This window comes from Homalodisca vitripennis, chromosome 2 (genome assembly GCF_021130785.1).
Source record: "Homalodisca vitripennis isolate AUS2020 chromosome 2, UT_GWSS_2.1, whole genome shotgun sequence".
NCBI lineage: Eukaryota > Metazoa > Arthropoda > Insecta > Hemiptera > Cicadellidae > Homalodisca > Homalodisca vitripennis.
Genome location: NC_060208.1, coordinates 87,291,890 through 87,315,076, shown reverse-complemented (window position 1 = coordinate 87,315,076; position 23,187 = coordinate 87,291,890). Strand labels below are relative to the sequence as shown.

General features: G+C 31.9%; 1 protein-coding gene across 2 annotated transcripts in view; it reads right to left on the bottom strand.

Annotated features, from left to right (window-relative positions):
- Window positions 1-1,805: 1,805 nt before the first annotated feature.
- The window catches only part of LOC124354327, a 96,262-nt gene continuing 74,880 nt past the window's right edge, over window positions 1,806-23,187 (bottom strand). For both annotated transcript variants that reach the window (XM_046804691.1, XM_046804692.1), the window contains one exon: window positions 1,806-12,669. In XM_046804691.1, the coding sequence (XP_046660647.1) occupies window positions 12,668-12,669 (2 nt within the window). In that variant the 3' untranslated portion in view covers window positions 1,806-12,667. The remainder of the gene's footprint in view (window positions 12,670-23,187) is intronic.

Sequence of the window (23,187 nt, the reverse complement as noted above, 5' to 3'; positions counted from 1 at the left end):
ACCTAAACAGGAAAGTTTTCTATACAAATTCATTTAACTTCAAATGTCACAAACCTTTTGTATGAAATAATGTTGTTTATTAAAACTGTGTAAGCACTGTCTGTATTAACTTAAATATTAATGTCGCAGTCACTCTAGGCTTATTTCAATACTGGTTTATTTTTAATACAGTGGCATTATGGATAAATACTAGAAGTTGATTTCTTTAATGTATCAAAATAATATATGTAGACCTACAATAACGATTTTAGAACCAAAATATTTTTCAAACCATCCTAAGATGTTCTAATTATATGTATTTTTGGGAATTAATATTAGACCTACTACATCTACATTTTAAGGGCCAAAAATATCTTATTTCAGTCGAAAAATTATGAATCTAAATTTGTTTGATTTCTATGCATACTGTACAGGTGGTCTAAAAATTCCATATAGCCTATATTCACTGGAGTAACCTACTTAGTTTGTTTTATACATTTGGTTTGACATTTGCCGCTAGGATGACTCATCTCCAGCCGCCACCATTTTTTGTAGGCCGCAATTTTCTTGGCTTCTCGTCGCTTTTACTTATGCTACATCTATTGATTTTATGTAGTTACATGGTTACATCCAACATACGTACATACTGTAATATATGAACTAAATTACAGGCAAATAAAGGAAAATCAGACAAACTCACATTTCTGGCTTTATGAGATAACCTTCAACATTATTATTACAGTTTATAGTAGCACAAGACCACATATTGTATCAGTATGTATGTTATTTGTTTCTTTAGTATATTAATAACTGTAATGTTTATATTTTCTGTTTCTGTAGATATTGTACATTCTTGTTGGAAATAAACTAATTCATTCATTCATTCATCAGTGTCAGAAGGTGAGCAAGGTCTGTCACTAGTTCAAAATTTACAATGACAAATACTAGCACACACTTGCATGCACATGAGGGGTGCCACAGGTGCACAGGCACCTGCTAATAAGTTAATTTTTTTGCTATATCACTTTTGGTGCGAAAACTATATTACAACTGAGTTACAAGAGCTGTTATCTGGCTCCCCGGTGCTGGGATATATGTATTATTTATATTGTTATGTTTTTAATGCGCTGTTCACTCTCTGACCTATTTCCTACTACCCCTCCTCACCATTACTTGAATGGTGTACTGCAAAATAGTGCTGTGGCTTGTTCTATGTTTAAAAAGAATTGTCAAAAAGCTTCAAAATTCATAATTTTGAGTACAATTTTCAAACATTTTCTGAGGGTGGCCCTGTATCTCTAAGTTGGAATACCCCACCTCCCCCAACCCTTCCAGTACGTGAGGCACCTCCAAATCATGACATTACATGCCTATGCTACTAGCACAATACATTACAATATTTTTCTGATTAGGTATTGCAAACCTAATAACATATTTCTAGAATGAAGATTCTTGGAGCAATCGGAAAGAGGTATTTCTTGTTTAAATCAAATATTTGGTTTAACTGACACAAACCTAATATAAGAGAACATCTAAGTGTTTAAATTTGAAATATATCTCTCAACTGTATGTATTCTAATGAAAATGCCTTTAAAAGCTGGTTTATTGTACAGACAGATAACATGTTCCTTAATTTTTAATAGCAAAAAGACAAAATAGCAATGTTTATTTTAAAAATTTACTTATTGACCAAACTTTGTTTTAATCAAATACCCATTGTTAAATATTTCTTTCAGAACTATATACAATGTAGCTTATTTATTTAACTAATATTCTGTTATATAAAGAAAAGGTGCATGGGAAACCAGAAATAAAGTATTCATAAGTCTCTTAAATCACAAAACAATTTTAATTACAATCAATGTTTTCAAAATTGTATTACAGGTGGTAAAGAAAAGTAATCTAAAAATACATCTAAATATCTGCAAAAAAAATCATAATTGCATATGGTTATCTAAATTGCACACAAAGCTAGTCTAATAACAAAATTATACCACATTTACATCAAATTCCTTACTTACAATATTTACACTAAAATAATCACTAGACTTCAAAAAGGCACACTGTTAAGTAATTATTATTTTACTGTGTAGCAGACTGAGTCCCATAAACTCAAGTATAAGGAACATCAAAAGATTAGACCATGTGAAGTGGTAAATAACTATTCAATATAAATCTTATATTCAATTAAGGCACTCTACTTTAGGTTTGTGAATAAAACTGAATATCCTCAAACTGGTAATAACATTGCTGGCATACCTCTTAGTAAAAATCTGTTATAAGCCAACTTTATAAAACTGTTATTTCCCATTTAAAATTCATCAATGTAACACACTCTAGAATATTCAAGGAATAATCTACTGCAGAATCAACTTTGTTTTAACACATGTCTGAATAAAGATACCTCATCTAATTGATAGTTTTATTTTATAATTTGTAACATTACATCATATGACGGTGTATCAGATACTTTATAAGATTTGACACTTATCAATACTTAAGAGTTTTCCTCCAAAAATAACCTTAACAGATAAGTATTTAATTGTATAATAATTTTGATATTACTCAAATCTACATAAAATAAATCATTAAAAGAAGTCACAAAAAACGATTATGTGTATGGAAGCTGTAAAAGTATGAATTATTTTAAAGGTATAAAATGTATTTTTGGACCTATGAAAAACCTGTCAAGGATGTACCGTAATCTATGGGTCGAAATAACACCTCTTCCTACACATTGTTATGCAAATGACTTTTTAACAAACTGCAAGTTCTTTAAAATCCAAAAATATTTTGGAAAACGTTAATATTTAGTTCATGACTGTAATACCTAGTCTGAGATGACTTTGGGTAATTAATTGTTCTGAACTTTTAAAGAAATACATGTTGAAATGTAAATTACCCCCCAATTTTTACAATGAAATTCATAAGCAAGAGCAAAGTAAAGCTACTCGGAATTTGATACTTTTAGCACGAAAAATTGTTGTTGAAAATTTTCAATAATAAATCTCTGGCTCACCGGAGCACTGGTGATAGGAGGATGTTTGTTAGCTGATTTTGGTACCTGAAGCTCCAACAGGAAGCATTAGCGAATCCATGTTTCCTGAAAGAAAACTTTTTTTTCTTTTTACCTCCATAACACACCCTTGAGAAGTTCCACATAGGTTCAGAAATACTCAGCACATAATAATTTTAATCAACAATAAAAATAAAATCAGCATTTAATAATGACTATGTTATATTACAACAGTTGTATTTTACAATATTCATCAATACATTGAGAGTCAGTTATACAGGCTGTGGGTCATCTTAATTTTAGGCCTATAAGAACAATGTCAAATAGTGTACTTTTATAATTTTATTTTAGATCGTAGAATTACAGGAGGTGTTTCATCACTAAAACATTTTTGGATGTGTGCTCGTTATATATTTAAAAAAAGGCATCATCCATAATTCCAAGCTCAAAAATAAGGGTCTTTAAATTTAACATTGTTATGGGGTAAAACTCAAGATTGTTTTACTACGACATCAATCAATGTATTGCTTGTCCCATTGTCTCATTATACTCGTTTCAAAAATGAAAATACAAAATAAATATATAATTTTCCCGATGTCAGTACTGACACCATATATTATAAAGTTTAGGAAAACTTTAAATGTAACAAAAAGTAAACACCAGTTCAAGGGTAAAGTAAATGTTAACGCAAACAAGTAGATGCAGAAAACAAAAGTAAAATTATTGTGAAAAAGCAAAGTTAACACAGACTTTGAAGGCAAAGATTATTTAACACTAGAAAAAAAGAACAGAATTAGTATATGGTTTTAAAAGCAATGAGAAAATATAAGGAAACTGGAAAATAAATAAGCAACAACACTCAAAATCCTCAGAACAGAAACAATAAAAAGTTAATGATAAAATAACAATACTAAACTTACATTTACAAATTCTACTAACCTTTCAGCATACTTTCATTTCAGCTTGTAATTGTGAAGCAAAAGAGAATATTAATTACACATAGGTATTGCATTTTTGGAAATGTTAAATGATATGAGTTTAATTGAGTATTGTAATTGTTTACAAAGAACAAAGACAGGCTAACAAAGCTTAACATATGACTACAACACATTCTAACCCTACATTACATTGTTTATAAGACTGGGACAGAAGATATTATTTTTAGATCTTGGCAGTGGCAATGAATATTTCAGTATAATACAATAAAAATGTTAAATCAACACTAATCAATCAATCCAAAATTTACAATTTAATATTTGTTTTTATTTATAAAAAAAACTTACCACTGAAATGCCAAGAGTTAAAATACCACTTTATTTGAGACAAATGAGAAGAATGTTTTTCATTTGAATAGTTTGTGAATAACCAAGTATTTGTATTATTTGATAACTCAAATAGTAGATTTCGTAGTGAGACTTTAATAGAATAGGAAGAGCAAGCTCACTTTTATCAGACTAGAAGGATATAGCCCTTTACTTCTTTATATGGACATTAACCCAGGTACTGGTGACAATCGCTGCAGCAACGGTCTATCACTTTCAACAACTGGTGACTGTGAAAACATGTTTTGAAAAGTATTTTTCTTTCACAGTAGTGATGTATTGAAACAAATAAATAGTGTTTTGTATCTAAATAACCCAAGTTCGTAAAATATGTAGGCCTAGGTTAAGGGTGTCAAGTTTGTATTTTAGCAAGTTTTATTTATTTTACAATAGACGAAATTTAGTTGTCAGCTCTTGGATTGACTACTTATACAAGAATAAGCTTTCCTACCTGGTAAAGAAAGCCTTCCAATCCAATTAAAACTACTCATGTTAAAACCTGCAGTTTTATACTCTCTTTAATCACAAAAACCTGAATCAGATGAGCTATTTATTAAAAGAGCCAATTTATATGGGATAAAATTATATTCCACTAACAAACAAATATATTCAGAAAACATTCATATGTCATACAAGAATCAATTGTGGTTCCACTTTTATAATTACGCTATATTAAAATAATAATAACACTGCAATATGCATCTAAAAATAACGGTAATACAATCTGCCTTTTTGCAGATGATGCAAAGTTAACAATATGTGGAAGTTCAGTGAATTAAATTGAATTATTATATTAATGAGGACATATTTAAAGCACTTAAAATGGCTAATTTAATGCTAATTAATATTTTAATATCAAAATTTAACTAAAATGATCATAAAATTTAATTATTAAAAAACATCTTAGGTTACAAAATACAGAGTTCAATTTAAACTGAGATCTATATGCTGACCTTGTCATAAAAATGGGTCAGAACCAATTTTATATTTTTATTTATCTTTTTTTTCAAGAATATGTTCTTAAGAGTTTAAAAAGACAAATCATTACACCAATTTTTAAGATCCAAGAAAAAGTAGCAATCATAGTTGATGTAAGGCTTATTTAGTTTTGTAATAATCCTGGCTAATGATTTAGCAATAATTGCTAGGTATCACTTCTGATCCAGATGCTCTACTCTTTAATTTTTTGTTATATATGAGCTACAATTTTGGTAGGGAATTTAACAAATATTGGAACCTTTGAGTATTCACTGATTCAGGAATATGACAGGCGCAACATAGAAAATTTACTTCATTAGTTGAATAGTTAGTATTTACAAATCAGAGCCCTAAAAAGCCTCAACAGATGTTTTGCCTCATTTGAGAATTATTTTAGATGCTCTTATGTAATTTATTCTAAATATATCTTTTTAAAAGTTGTAAAAAATATTGTTTAACACAAAATAAACAATTCATTGCAATATGACTAGTCAATTCTTGTATTTACAATACACTAGTATACGACAAACGTACTGTGAAAAGAGCTGTTCACATATTTTTCAATGAGTAGACAAATGTAGTTGGTGAAAAGAAGTTTATGTCACTTTGCTCAGTACAAGTGAGGCACTTCCATAAAACTAATGAATTGTTTTTTGTGCCTTTACTGTCAATTAGCTCCTGGAGAGTTCACTTCGGACTGATTAATACCTGCTAGTCGTATCAATACTGAGTATAGACAGAACCGATCCTTACAACTGGGCAACCAAACATCAATGTCGAGATATTGAGATGAAAGGGTAGATCTAGTTTACTGCTTAGAATGATTGTCGGGAGTGATTGGGTGGGACTTCTTTAGTGTTGAAGGTTTTTAGAAGCCTAAATATGAGGGAGTACTGTTCTGTCTTTCTGACTGAAAGAGGCTGGAACAGAACTAGTCTCCCTTCCTTCCAAGGTTATATGGCTTAGATACAGTTCACTTAATGGTGGTAGTAATATGGAATCTCAACAGGTTACCCAACCTCCCTAACCTCAACTTTACCCATCAGAAGTTGTGGAAAAGGTCCTTTTCGGACTAGGTACAATGAGATGTCTCTCAGCTTCTATCCTTAGTGAAATAAAACTGCATATACAAAATTACAATCATCTTCTTAAGTTCTGTGTTCTGTGTGTGTGTTACCTGTGTGTGAAAAGACAAGTAAAATGCATCATGTATTTTGTTCAGTATTTAGAGAAAAGTTTATCAACATAGGAATATGATGCATTGTTTTCAAAAAGTGCAACAAATTTAATCTTGCTCTTATATATTATACAGTTGGAATGCTATATGCCAAAGTATTGTTTGGATTAGCCGATGGCCGCATATTCAAAGGTATCAAATGTTGGGTCTGAGTTACAGGTAGCACAGGTTCAATCTTCTGGGACCGCAGTACGTTCTAGAAGTACCAGTGCATTTGCAATTCTCTTCCTTATTATATCTGATAAGATTCTTGTGCAAGTCTGGGCTCATGAGGACAGCCAGGATAAGGTTACAAAAGAGACTGATATCTACTTTGTATAAAGAATAGAAATTTAAAGAAAGAAGAAAAGTATTGCACCTCTGTGTTATAACTTCTTAAGTTGACAGTGTACTGATGGTTTTATACAAAGAAATTCTTCCCAAACAGCTACAGCAAGTGCCTTAGTGTAGAAAGGGATATAGAAATAGCTGGGAATTGCAATTTTAGTTGTACATGATTTTGAAAATGTCTAGTGTACTGACAGTTTTTATGCAAGGAACTTCTTCCCAAACAGCCGCGGTTAGTGTTTTTGAGTAGACAGTGATATAGAAATAGCTGGGAATTGTAATTTTAGTTGTACATGATTTTCAAAATGTCTAGTGCACTGACGGTTTTTATGCAAAGAAATTCTTCCCAATCAGCTACAGCAAGTTCCTTTGTGTAGACAGTGATATAGAAATAGCTGGAAATTGTAATTTTAGTTGTACATGATTTTCAAAATGTCTAGTGTACTGACAGTTTTTATGCAAGGAACTTCTTCCCAAACAGCCACGGCAAATGCATTTGTGTTGAAAGTAATATACAAATAGCTGGGAATTGAAATTTTAATTGCACATGATCTTCAAAATTTCTAGTGTACTGACGGTTTTTATGCAAAGAAATTCTTCCTTTTGCTACAGCTAGTGCCTTTGTGTAGAAAATGGTATAGAAATAGCTGGGAATTGTAATTGTAGTTGTTCATGATTTTCATATTGTCTAGTATACTGACTGTTTTTATACAAAGAACTACTTCCCAAACAGCCACGGCAAGTGTCTTTGTGTAGAAAGTGGTATAGAAATAGTTAGGAAATGCAATTTTAGTTGCACATGATTTCCAAAATGTCTAGTGTTTTGATGGTTTTTATGCAAGGAACTTCTTCCTAAACAGCCACGGCAAGTGCCTTTGTGTAGAAAGTGGTATATAAATAGTTAGGAAATCCAATTTTAGTTGCACATGATTTCCAAAATGTCTAGTGTTCTGACGGTTTTTATGCAAGGAACTTATTCACAAACAGCCACGGCAAATGCCTTTGTGTTGAAAGTAATATAGAAATAGCTGGGAATTGAAATTTTAGTTGCACATGATTTCCAAAATGTCTAGTGTACTGACTGTTTTTATGTAAAGAACTACTTCCCAAACAACCACGGCAAGTGCCTTTGAGTAGAAAGTGGTATAGAAATAGCTGGGAATTGCAATTTTAGTTGTACATGATTTTCAAAATATCTAGTATACTGACGGTTTTCATGCAAAGAACTTCTTCCCAAACATCCCTTGTACAAAGTATTTGGTCAAATCGAGAACATAATTGAACATTTATCTGTCTATTAATAACAATTTGGTGAAGCAGAAATGTAAAATAACCTGAACTAATATCAGATTAAAGCTACACCACAGAGATATTTCTTAAATATAACATTAACTATACAACACAACTAAAACTACTGGTGAACTGAACACAAACTTGTACTGTTGTGGATTTGTGCACATTGAGGTAGAAGAAGAGTTCACTATATTCTCAACATCATTTAGTTGAAATGTTATAAACATAAAATTTAGCAAATACATGTCTTGTTTAGTTAAATATTTTATTTCCCACATTCTCATCAACTAATGTATCCAGCAGTGTTGTTTTATTTCAATTTCTTGTTAAAAAAAAACAAATATACTAGATTATATGTCTTACATTGATGTAACTAAACACTCATTTATTATTAAGTGCTAAAACATATTATACTGTAAATATATTTAGTTTGATAGGTGTGAGCCAATTTACATTGTATCAATACATAATCTAAAGAGGGATTTAGTCTATGGAAGAAATATATCATCAGTCACACTAGTTTTGGTAGAAGTTTAAATAGGAGGATAGCAAAAGGGTTCAATTATATTTAGAACATTATTTTTGCACATCTTTTTTAGCTCAAAGCAATTATAAATAGTTATATCCCACTCAGCCAACAAGATGAAATCACTGAAAAATTTTGAAAATATCGGCTTTCAGACTCTATTGCTATGGCTGATGCTGCTAGAGCTTTTTCTGTCTCTTAACCCTTTTGTTACTCTCCCACTTCATCCCTACAAAAACTAAGTTGTGATATACAATTCACATTGTCTTTTACCTTCTTGACTACTATAAGTTAATAGATTTAAATATAAATCATGTCGCTCAGTAATGATGAATTATAACAGTTGTAATGAGTTTTAAGAAAAAAACCTTGCAATACTTATCCTTCTCTTTTAAATGTGAAGACTAAAGGATAAGTGGAAATGGTGGCTTGGAATCAAAATCCTAATCCTGATACTAGGAACACAAATCCTACTTAGATAACACAGAAACCATCTCTAGATCTCTAACAGATAGTGAAAGGTTGGAACTAGGGTACTTGATATGAAAAATTAAGAAAATAGCAAAGACCAGAATCACCATGGTTCGGACTTCTTTCAAACTGTAAGACACCCTTGGTTGGTATTGATTATTATCTTATCAGTCATGTCACTTGTTGAGAAACAGTGGATCTTAGCTAGTCAGAAGGCTGCAACTCCTTCGTCTTTCGTTTACAAGGGCTATCCAGAAAGTAGATTACGTTTCGCTCTATAGCTGCTAGGTTCAGGACTATGACGGTCATTTTTATGTCTGGACATTTCTCCATTCAGTGTCTATCCAGACGTGCTAGTGAGAGGTTACTGTTGCTCCTTTTTGTTTAACAATAGCAGTTTCAAAATTTGTGACACAATTGAAAATCCTGTGAGTTGTGAACTGCAGTCGGTAATATGGTTTTTATTGGCTAAGCAAAGTAAACCAATTGAGATATATTGCCAAATGGTGTGAAGTTTATGGGAACAATGTGATTACTGAAGGTGGAGTGTATCAGTGGAGCATTAAGTTTAAAAATGGCTGATCTAACATACATGATGACAAACGAATCGGATAGCCAAGCATTGTGACCAATGAAATTGTCTCTATAAAGTCGATGAGAAGATTAAGGAGACCATCCATTTACAATAACAGAACTCGAGCTGGCTGCTCGACAGAATCATTACAGGATATGAGATGGGTTAAATACGTGAATTGCAAAAACAAATTACTGTCTATAGAGTGGGGGCACATGCACACACAAAAAACCAAGGAAATGCATGCAAACATTGTCAGCATGGATGATTATGGCAACTGTTTTATGGGACAGGAAAGGAGTTCTTCTTGTTGATTTCTTAGAACATGGCACAACCAATTGTGCAAGGAATTGTGAAACTTTGCAAAAGTTAAGAGCAATACAAAACAAGTGCAGAGGAAGTCAAGTTCAAAAATTTTGTTTTTTTATGACAACACCTGACCACATACAATAAATCAGACTCGAGAAGTCTTGGATGTTTTTAAATGGGAGGTGTTTCTACACTCGCCTTACAGCCTGAACCTTGCACCCAGTGACTACCACCTGTTTCCGGCAAAAAAGAACTGGCTTGTGATGCAGCGCTTTGATAAAAATGTGAACTGCAGTCGAGTGTGACTACCTAGTTGAAGTCTCAGGTGGCAGGCTTTTATAATGCTGAAATTTCAAAACTAATTCACCGCTGTAAGTGCCTACATTTGTATGTTGACTATGTTGATAATTAGTATTTTAGTGTCACTTTCAAATGTATATAATACAATTTTTTCTTGTACTTTGTTTCTTGCTTATATCAAAACGTAATCTACTTTCTGGATGGCTCTCGTATATTCGCCTTTAAATATTTCAAGTATTTTATAACAAAGTAATGTCAGTGTTGGAATGTGGGAAATATAGCCAGGTTGTTGATTATAATTAAATCAATGAGAGATTATGTTTGATTTTTTATAATTATTAAAAAGTGATGTTACACAACTTTGGGCAAGCTTTCAGTACTGAGATTTGCCTGAATTGTCACACTTGTTATAATTCACCCGTTAGCAGATAGATCAGAAAGTTGTGATAGGTAGAAATGTTATTCTAGTTTATAGCCACGAAATAGAACACTTTTAATAATAAAAGCAGTGTTGAGAAGGAATTAGAGGTTTTTCAGTAGAGTTTAACAAAATAAATCATCATTTAAAATAGCAGATCCTATATAGTGTGAAAATGTGTTTTATAAGCTAAAAATTAAAAAATATCTCTATTTCTGATTATTATGCTAAAATATTACGTCTTTATGAGCTTAGAATTTTGAGGATAAGTATTACTCAATTGATAATCAAGACTAGTATCAAAGATTAAAATGGTCAACAAAAGTTGAATAAAATATTTAAATAAATAACAAAAAGTAAAATTATAAAAAATATATTAAATAAACATGATTACAATAAATGTTTAATCTAATCTGGTATGATCAACATAAAATATATATTTAATGAATAATTTATATAAAATATTAAAATATACATTTTGTTTGAATTATAAAAAACCAAAAAACTTGGCTAATGAAGACCATACAATATACTGAAAAAATATAAATTACTATATACATGAGATCCACAACAGTTCTATTTAATCGCTAATTAAATCAATTAATCCTAAGAAAACAAAACACTATAATGTCTAAAATGACAACTACATTTGTACTTTAAAAAAAGATGAACAAACCTACAAGTACTAAATTATATTGTTTAGTATTCTGAAATTGTAAATAGAAGAATCGTATAAAATCTTATGATAAAATTACAAAATGAAATAGTATTTGACATAAAATGAATCATATTAATTCCTAGATAATTCTAGTATAAAAATGAACTAAACTTTGATATATTATGCATGTGATGAAATAATTTTGGAAAATACACAAGTTACTATAATTTGATTCCAAAAGACTATGGGAGTAAAAACATCTAGATTTTGTTTAAAATAATAATTTTACTTCATGTGCACTTTAATAAGATTTTCATCAAAACCTGTATAGTGAAAATGACATGTAATATAATGCACATTATTTCAATGAAACTGCCGATTAACATTGTAAGGCCCACTTTTTTCAAAGTGAATGTTATGATAAAATAATGTAAAAATTATTTTAACTAAAGGATATTCTCTTTCTGCAATAATAATAATAATAATAATATGGTAGTGAGTGCTACGGACTGTCTATATCAGGCTGTGTACTGATAGAACAACCTAGTGCAATATCTCTAATGGCACTTACAATGTTATTCAGTGTACAATTTATTTATTTAAACACAATTTTATTTATGTAATTGGTAAATTTAAAATGCACTACAATAATATTAAAGATGGTAACCATTAAAAGACGTTGATTTATGTGGATTAATGTTTTAGCAATTTTTGGACACAACAATATACTGTTATAACAAATATTTCATTTCATAATATAAATTTTACTTTATCCTATAATTTTTGATTTCGAACATAGTTTCTACTGTAGGGTTAAATTTTTAACAATTGCGTCATGCTAATTTTATAACTTGTAAAAAAACATATGCTATTGGATTTGGATTTTTAGTTATGCTGGATGGATCTTGAGGAATCCTCCAAATTTTGTTTTTTTCTAATAAAAATAAGATAGTACAAAAAGAAATTGCGACGGATATTACCTGTTTTACAATATAGTGTAGATCAGTTATTAATTTGGCAACACTTATGATCATACTTTTTTTTATTTTTAAACTCAAAATCAACTGACTTAGAGACTTATTTGTAATGATTTCATATAGCATTCAAGCTCAACCACTGGGCAGTAAGATTCAGCTGCAAAGATGAGTAAGAAATATTGGCAAAACCATTCTGCGACTAAAATCAGAAAGTTAGGCCAATCATGGGCTTGCGCTGTCAGTCTTGTTATGCTTCCGCTTACGCCTGGGCAAGGGCTGGGGCTCTGCAACATGGAGATAACAATTTAGGACTCCATTACACATGGTATACATGACTCATTGTGATTGCATCAACCATAATATGACATCATCGGATGCTGGTTGGACAGTGTAACAGAAACAATTGTTCAACACTTATGTTAGTTCGATATGGTCTGTGAAAGGACAAACATACTATCTATCTATATCTATTTATATAAAACATATTGATCAACTATAAATTATTTTCATACTCTAATTTGAGGTTTTCTGTATATTCTGAAAATTGTGCTATCATTTAATTAATTATAATGAGATAAATTACATTCTAAAAATCTATGTTTACCCAAATTACAATTTTTATACATGTAATATTATACAGGGTGAGTCAGAAATATGGTAAAATATTTTATGACGTGATTGTAGAGCTAAATTATCATATTATCATAAATTATAGCAATATTATGTATATCAAGTCAACAATTATCACTTTACGAAATATACTTTTTTCCCAGGCTGACCTATATACTAACTTAACTTTTAAACTTATTATAACATTTTTACTACAAATAAAATACAACTTTGAGAAAAATATAGGGCCCCTAAGATTATAATTAATCTGATTAGGGGTTCCTTCATTAAAATAAAACCAGAAATAAACTTAAAGTTTTCAGAGCTCAGAGCGAAACAGTTTATTTAAAATAGAAGTAGAAATTTAAAATCATCTAACATCACAATCAATACGTGTGCTTACTGCCTATTATTAAATTTCAGATAATAACAAAATTACTATTTATAAACAAAATAAAACCAGATAATACTACTTTTAGTAAACAACTAATCAACCAACTTTAAATGCAGTTTTGAAATATAAATTGAACAATAATTAAATATAACTAACTTACTATTTGTAAAAATGCCTCCGTGTTTTGCTGAATCATTAGCCATTCTCTCAATAACCTCAAAAACTTTATACAATTTGTCTCACTTTTTATGTTGCTTGGCAATTTATTAAATAATCTTGGTGCTATAAAATTGAACGCTTTATTATAAAATTTTGAATTAGGTTTTGGAACTTGAGATTGAATTGCATTTCTTAATCTTAATGCGTAAATATTCTCCTGAACTAAGAATCTGCCACCAATAAAAAACATTTTTATTACTTTATATAGAAATAGAGATCTTAGTGGTAAAATCTTTAGGTGTTGAAAACATGGAAAAGACGAATAAATTGTTTCCTTCTTTAAAATCAATCTCACAAAATAATTTTTGCAATGTAACAAGTGGTTTTAAGCTCGTAAAATAAGTTCCTCCCCAGCACATTATCCCATACTCTAACCTACTATTAATCAAAGCAAAATATAATGATCTTAAAATAGCCAATGGACAAATATCTTTCAAAAAATAAAACAAACGCACACTGGTAATTACTTTGTTTTTCAATCTCTCTATGAGTTTTCCAGTTCAATTCACTATCCAAAATTATTCCCAAGTATTTCGTTTTTGAAGTTTGGTTAATTTTTGAACACTGAGTGCAGGTTTTTGAATTTCACAAACAATCCATACATTTGAAAAAACAATATTGTTGCAGTTTAACGTTCTTTCATAATGAAAAATCAATATACATGGTTTTTTCTGTATTTAATACTAACTTATTGTTTAAAAACCACCAATTTAATGAATTTAAATCCTTATTCATATTATAATTAATTAAGTCCCACGACCCCCCCAACATAGCAAAGAGCAGTGTTGTCAGCAAATGCTGTTACTTTACCCTTAAACTTGCCATTGCATAAGTCATTAATAAATATTATAAACAAGACCGCTTCAAGAACTGATCCCTGTGGGACTCCACAGCATATTTCTCCCATTTGACTTATCTTACCATTTACTTTAACACACTGCTGCCTCTTATTCAAGTAACTTTTAAACCAATTCTGAGCTACACCTCTAAAACCATAATTATATAATTTCTTTAGTAGTAAATCATGACCTACTGTATCGAAAGCTTTTTTAATATCCAAAAAAGTCCCCTCGCATTATCTCCTATATTTATACCTTCATTTATTGATTCCATAAACTTATATAAAGCGAGCTCTGTACTCAAACCCAACCTAAATCCAAACTGATTTTCAGAAAAAAAATTTGTTTTGTTTAAGAAATTTTACAATTTTTCTTTCATGACCTTCTCATATATCTTTGAAAAAGTTGAAATTAATGAGATAGGTCTAAAATTGAAACAATTGCTTGCTGAGCCACTCTTGTATATTGGTATTACTACTGTATTTTTTAATTTTTCTGGAAAAACTCCTGTTTTAAAACTTAAATCTATTAAAAAAGTCAAAACGTCCAAAATTGTGGGGTAGATTTTCTTTAACATCACTGTATTAATGCCATCCAGATCTGGTGATTTACCGTTTTTTACAGAATTGATTGCTTTTTCTACATCCCGGCTCAAAACTGCCCCCAGGAATATAGAATTAACTTCATGACACTCAGTAAAGGTATTACTGTAAACCAAGTTTGTGATTGTAGTATCAATAGAATAGTTACCTACCACATCTTTTACTACAGCTAAAAAGTATTTATTAAATTCTTCAGCTACCGCGTCCGAGTCATTTATTATATTACCATTAATATTTAAAGAAACGTGTTTTATCGTTTTTCTTTGGCCGGCTATTTCGTTAACACTATTCCATATTTTTCTCAGATTACTGTTATTTGTACAAAACTTATCAGTATAATAATTAATTTTCACTAGCTTTATATCTTTCTTTAGTTTATTTCTAAAACGTATGTAATACTGCTTAAACTTATCATTACTAGATCTATACTTAACTTTATTAAATAGCTCATTTCTTTTTTTAATACGTCTACATATGTTATTTGTTATCCAAGGCTTAAGTTTTTTATCAACATTACCGTCACTCCCAACTTCGAACGTACAGGCAGAGATACAAGTAAAAAGTTGCGCTTCAAAGACATCATAAGCAATTGACGCATCACCTTGTGTTTTTACTATAGACCAGTCTACAGTCTCAAGTAAGCTTATAAGTCTATCATAACAGACCCGAGCGAAGGTGACGCGGGGAGGGGTGGAGGCAGCACAGTCAGCTGACCGGTCCCCCCGCATCCCTCCTATCACACCCCACAACCGCAGGCCCGTCATGTAGTGATCTGTTATCTGTGTCTGCAATACATAAGCTTTACACTCAAATTTACGTTTACTGGCTAATCTGACAAACACGTGATCAATGCAAGTCTGAGAAATATTTGTTACTCGTGTTGGTTCATTTACTAATGATTCAAGACCTAAACTTGCCAGCTTTATTTTGTAATTATCTACAACATAAATATCCCCACTTAGTATATCCACGTTGTGATCACCAAGAATTAATAAATTTATTGCAGGTTTATTAACACTTTCCCCCATTTAAATAACCAAATAATTCGACAACAAACTGATTTATTGTCGATTGCAATATTCTATAAATAGCTAAAAGATTAAACTCATTACTTAAAAAACTAAACTTAATTCTTATTATATCTGCTGACCTAAACTGAGGAATTTCCTGTTCTACTATATTCACACAATTATCCTTAATAAATACCGCTACTCCTGCTGACCGATGATTTTCATTTGTATTAACTACCAAATTGTAACCAGGAATATTGAAAAATTAATCTCATTTTGTTTAATCCATATTTCGGAAAATATAATAATATCGGGATATTTATCCCAAGTTGATATCTCTGCCAAAAAATTATCAAAGTTTGCTCTTAAGCTACGGATATTTTGTTGTACAATAAACAGCGAATCTATTATTTCATCATTATTGCCTTTGTGTTCTATAAAATGACACTACTTACAGCTATTTTATAATTTATAAAACATAATATACACAAAAGGGAAATAAAACATTTTCTACCCTAATTAAAATGAACATATTTTTAAAGAACCTTTCTACAGCACTTACGAATATTTAAAGATTACTGAGATCAGCCTGGGTTCTAATTTCAATAATTTCCCCTCCGTCGTGTTGCCTCATCAGGATGTTTCCATTCCGCAGCCATAGATATTTGTAGCCTTTGTCCTTCTTCAGCTGCCGAGCCAGTGCGAAGAGCCTTCTCCTTGATGGTGACAGTGAGTCGTTGACGAAGATGGGGATGTCGATGTTCAAGACTAAGTGACGGGTTGAGAAGTCCCTCTTTCGCTCTCGCCTCTTGTTCATCAGCGCATCCCTGTCAGTTCTACGCACAAACTTCACGATGATTCCCCTTGGACGGTCCTTCTGAGAACTTTTCCTGCCGATTCGGTGACAAGCATCAATCATTCCCTCATCAATGTTCATGTTCAGTGCTTTCCCCACCTCTTTCACAACGTCAGAGACCCTCTCACCCCGCCCTTCAGGAATCCCGTGTATTTCTAGACAATTCCTCCTAGAGTAGTTTTCCAGATCTTCAAACCCCTGCTCCAGATTCACCACTTTACTCTTGAGTGCTGCATTTTCACGTTTCAGTTCATCAATTTCCTTAACGTACTTCTCAATTCTCTCCATGCCGCCTCTCAGAGTACCAGTGTTTTCTGCACTTCCTGCATTTCCTTTAGAGTGGTCATGTCGGTCTCCAGCGTCAGCCTTCCCTCGGCATACTCCAGACGCATACTTTTCCTTCTAGTTTTGTTGCACGGCTCACACCTAAACTCCAGGTTTTGCTCCTTAAGGTAGTCCATGTCTTTTTGAGTCGTATTAACACATCTTCCATGAAATTCTTGCGAACAATCGCCACACTGCACTTCAAACTGACCCTTTTTAATTACTGTTAGACACGTTTTACAGTTTGCCATGTTGATAAGTAACTAAATAATATAGGAATTAATTTGCAAATACGGCAGATGGCACAACAGGTCACGCTGCAACAGGCACAAGCACACGCACTCAATACTAGCACAGTTCCACTGATTAGATAAGCTCCGCTACAATACATGTCCGCTCTCTTCGAACTCTGACATCAAACATTTAAAGCCGTATATTTGTTATTAGATTTTTGGCAAATTTCATACTTGTTCTCAAAAACTGTTCACACTACAACCTCTAGAGTGGTTTTATTAGATTTTTCAGGTGATTTTCCTTATAAATCCACCTTATTTGAGTTAAAAAGTAAGAAAAAAACATTTTAAAATCACTTAATTTCACCAGGTGAACTGAAAACTAAGCAAAATCTTTCGCCAGTCATTACTCACTAATGGAGCGTTTCCGGACCTACCTTTATATAACATGTTTTTCTTATTTTTAGCTCTACAATCACGTCTTAAAATATTTTACCATATTTCTGACTCACCCTGTATATGTTGTTTCATAATATTATTTTATTTTATTGTTATAAGAATTTTACAAGTATTAACATCAGTATTTCAACACAACCCCAAGTCCACAAAGTACCAACCTCAGCCTGCCATAACTGGAAGAGGCAGGAACAAAAGTTACAAAAAGTATCCTTAACCAAAAGCAGGAATGTGCATTAAAACTCTGATGTATCAAGTCGTCACCTGAAAATACTCTTTAAAAGACACATTTTTCCTCCAATTAAATGATTCACTTCATGTATCAAGGCATACAACAAGATAGATCTCAGCTGTGAGGACAAAGAAAGTACAGAAAACCTCATAAATTTCTATAATAACAGGTAAGTAGAAAGCAAGGAACAGCTGACTAGTCCCCACATCAAAAAGACGTGCACTCTGCCATCTTCCACAACAGCAGAGTAGTCATCCATTAACAGGAAGTAGACGAGAGAGGTAAGGTGAAAGTAAAAGAGAACAAGTCTGATATGATGCAAATCAAGCTTAACCCTCTTAAAGTACGAGTTTTACTGGGAAAGTAGTAACAATGTACTGGTATGTAATTGATATAATATGCCCAAATGAGTAAAGATGTACCAGTACGTCTTTCATGTTGAAATAGAATAAGTTTTTGTTTTATTAAGGAAGAAGTGTACGACTTGACTCTACCAAACTCCATACTAAAGTAACACATTAGCAATGAAAAACACTGTTCAGAGCTAGAAGTTATTGAAAAAAAAATTAAAAATAGGAGAGTAAAAATAAAAAGTCTATGAAACCATAAACATTACTCTGGCTGAAATGCCACAAGGAATGGAAAACCAACTAGCAAAGTAAAAAGAACTTCAGGTTAACTTGATCCAAATATCTGAAGAATTAGATAGGGAAAAGGAAAAGTCTTTGCTCATCTGTGAAAGAGAAATAAAACAACTAAAAATATAAATAGGTAAAATTAAACAACAGGAAAGTATAAATACACTTACAAAACAAGAATATAAGTTAAAGAAAAACTCAGAAACACAAACTCGCAGTACAGTCACCTCCTTACAACTTATTCTATGCCTTTCTTACTGGAACTAGTTCAGCTGAAGACACACCAAGAAGAAATGAAATCTGTGTCACAGCACTACAAGAACATCTCGAAGGGTAAGCCAGTCAAACATAGGTAGCAATGCAGTTTAACAATACTACACCAGAACTTTCCGGGAATTACCAATAAAACAAGTAGACTTGTACACTTACTGAAAATACTAGATCCTAAACCTAACATTATAATAATAACTGAACATAGACTAAAAACAGACCAAATTGACACTGTACAAATAATTTCGGGATACAGGTTGAAAACACATTTCAGTAGGGAACTTCATAGAAGTGTGGATTAGCGATTTATGTGGAATAAAGACTGGATCAATATTCAGAGTCTATCGACATAAACTAATACTCTAAAGAACTTTCCTGTGAAATGGGGCTCATAAGAATCACTATCAACCAAGTCAGACTCAACATCACAGGCATTTAAAAATTCCCAAATATAAACCAAACCTTGAAAGGAGCTTTCACAAACAATTGAAACAACCAAAATTGAAAATTTACGATTTATGGAAGACATCAATGTAGACACCTAACAGAAACAGAATCCTAACAGAAACACAACAAAACTCAATGAAGTTTTATCATCCCACAATGCGTGAGGACTTGATTTGCCACCCACAAAAATAACCCACAACACAATCATCTATACACTGTGTCTGCACAAATATTAGTGATAAAAAATTAATCACATGCGGAATCATTAATGCACAACTATCAGACCACCCAGCCCAACTATGCACAGTCCATGCTCAAATAGAAGCTCCAAAGTCAAACACCATGAATCGAAATCTAAAACCAGAAAATCTCAGAGACTTAAAACTGCTGTCCTCAAACGAGACATGTGAAGAACTGTTAGAAGCTCCAACTGCAAACAAAGCATACAGAATGTTTAATTAACAACACCCTCTAACTATCTATGAACTCAGCTTGTCCGTGAAAAAACAGAGGGCGCCGAGCTAAAACAAAGTCAAGGCATTATGAGGAAGCCTACAGACAGCTTATCTGACAGCACAAGAACCATAGAACTGAGAGGCAACCATAATGACAAAATGGAAGCAGTCCAAAAGAAAAAGGCCTATGATCAACAGCTAAAAATGATTAAGACAGCAGGCATCTCACAACATAAATGGAGCTGAAAACAAGCCCAAAGCTGTATGGGAGGTAATAAACAATGCAAGGAATAAACTGCTAAACCCAAAGAACTCACAGTAAACATAAATGACAATATAACAAGCTACCCGCAAGAATTAGCCAATAACCTAAACACATACTATGTGAATATACACTACAGCAAATTCCTAACAGTAAAAGGAAGGAACTTAGCATAACAAATTTGAACCCACAAACAAACCTAAGCACTATCCCTGACACAGACATAAATGAAGTGAAGGCAATAATTTGCAGTTTAAAACCCAAAACCTCAGCCGGCACTGACAAAATATTATCCAAAATGCTAAGGCTCTGTGCAGATGAACTGGCCACACCTCTTAAAGCTATATTCAATATGAATAAATGATTAAGAGAAGGAATCGTTCCATCAGGCATGAAGCTGTCCAAAGTCTATCCAAAATTCAAGAAAGGAGATACTACTATAGTTGGCAATTACAGACCTATATCGCTTATCTCAACCATTTAAAAGTGTGTGAAAAAATAAGGCTAAAAGGGCTTTTAAATGTTGTTCCTAAAACAACGTGCTTACAGACAACCAGCTTCACAGAGTAAATCAACCAGCGATGATTCCATTGGTCGAAACTATAACGGACAGCTTGGAAGAAAGCAATCTGACTACAGCCATCTTACTCAACCTAAGTAAGCCATTTGACTGCCTTAGCCATGAACAAATAGCTAAGAAAAGGTTTTTGATGAGGATTGTTAGTTAGGAGAAATGAGAAATTGTTATTATTTGAGAAGTGTTGGTGGGGCATGAGCCGTCACATCTGATTCAGTAGCATGGTGTGACTAAGCGCTAGAGCGGGCACCGCGCCGTCTCTCCTGACTCAGCTGTTGTCGACTGCTGACGCAGTATCATGCGTCTGTTTGTTGTTAGGCGCGAAATACCCGCAGCAATATTGGTGGGAAGTCCATTCAGTGTCATGCGCAGTAGCCACCTGTCTGTTTATTGTTTGGCACTGATCAACAACATGTTTATTGCTTTATCACTGTTTTCAGTATTTTTACTGCTTGACTGGTGACATGAAAAGTTGCTCGTGCTGAGGTGGTGTGACCGGAAAAATTTAACCATGATTTCTTCTGTACATAAGCCTGAAATGATAGAAAAAACAAAATAGGGAGATACAAAGCTAAAACCAAATCTAGTAGTTGATACTGCAAAGACATGGGTGCAGTAGAAAGCACTTATATGATGATATCATTCATTGATTCCACACGTAAAACTACTAAATGGTACAGAAAATTATCTTTTCATCTACTAGAATTACCATACTGAATGCATTCTTCATGTTTATCTCATCAGACAGTTTTTGAATCCTACCACAATCCAAAAAGAAAAGGAACATACCAACTGTAGTAGCATCACTTGATGCCTGACAGGCTTTCCAGGTCCGTTACCAAATCGTGGGGGACAAAACCGGAAAGTTCAGAAACGATGCTATGTGTGTTAAAACAGAAAACGTACTCAAAAGAAATAAATAATAGTTTAAAAAACTAAAAAAACACGCTTTTATAGCTAACCAAACTAAAAAATAGAAAATAATTTTTAATTACAAAGAGCCTATTTTTGCCTATTATGGTAATAGAAGGCAAAACAATCATTCATAGTCAATCACCTCAAAATAAAATTATAATAAAATTTAAGTTATTAACAGAATAAATTAATTCAGAGTAAAAAGCGTGGGGTACTTGATATATTAAATATTACAATCATTCTATCGGTAATTATCTTTGAGAGGAGACTTATGAAATGTAGTAAAATGCACCCCACGCTTTTTACTTGATATATATATATATATATATATATATATATATATATATATATATATATATATATATATATATATATCAAACATACACATACATAATAAAACTAATAGTTATTGTAGTTCAGACTTGAATATACCCATATTTTGGTACATTTATTATTTAATTTATTAGCTATACATCTTCGGTAATGTGTAAAATAACTAAACTGTATTTGTTCAACTTTATTTTATAGTAAATAAAATTGAAAATGCAAGAAAAATTTTGAATATTGTTGAAATGGAATTAGTTAAAAAACACTAAAGGCTTTGTCTGATAAAAATACTATGTATGTTTCTGTAAAGCAACAACTCAAATTAGTATTATGTAATGTATACTAAACAAAGAACGTGCATGGATCGTGTACTTAGAGGGCTGTCAAGGAAACCACTGGAAATGGCAGAGACTGGATGACTACTATAATATTACTATATTAAGAGAGTCAAGCACATCCGAGAATACCGAGACGAATGGAGACTTGAACACTGGGTTAGCGCAGATCGCGCGCTAGCTCTATCTTTTTTACTCCACTACAGAGGATCTATAAAAGAATTTATTAATCCTGGCGGTCCTTATAAGGATAATGGAAAACTATGATCAAATTATTTCATTGTCATCGGCCCTTGATACGTATGCAAAGTTTCAAATTAATCAGACTTCTGGAAATTGGTGAAAATTATGCTCAAAGATTCCGTTACATACATAGATACAACCGAAGCTTATAAAAGCGTGTTAAAAATGAAAACATACATAGTACAAGTGTCCAGACTGCAATTTTGCCCTATTTTTATATAAGTTTTTCTCAGTATTTCACACCAAGAAACACTTGAACATTTTTATTTTTTTATGTTATGTGCTATTTTAAGATAAACATAAGAAAATTTATATTACAAATATTGATATTAAATAAACTTTAAAACTTGTTTTAATATAAATTTTGAAAAAAATTTTACACCTGAGTGTATTTTTATTGTACAGTATATTGATATTATTCCTGTTAGAAGTGCTGGTGGTGACGTACTGGTATGTCATTACTTCTGAAAGGCAAACAACCACAATAATAATATACTTAAAACATGTTTGAATTTTTTTAAGAGTTTATTTCTTATTCAGAAAATTTGTCTCAATTATA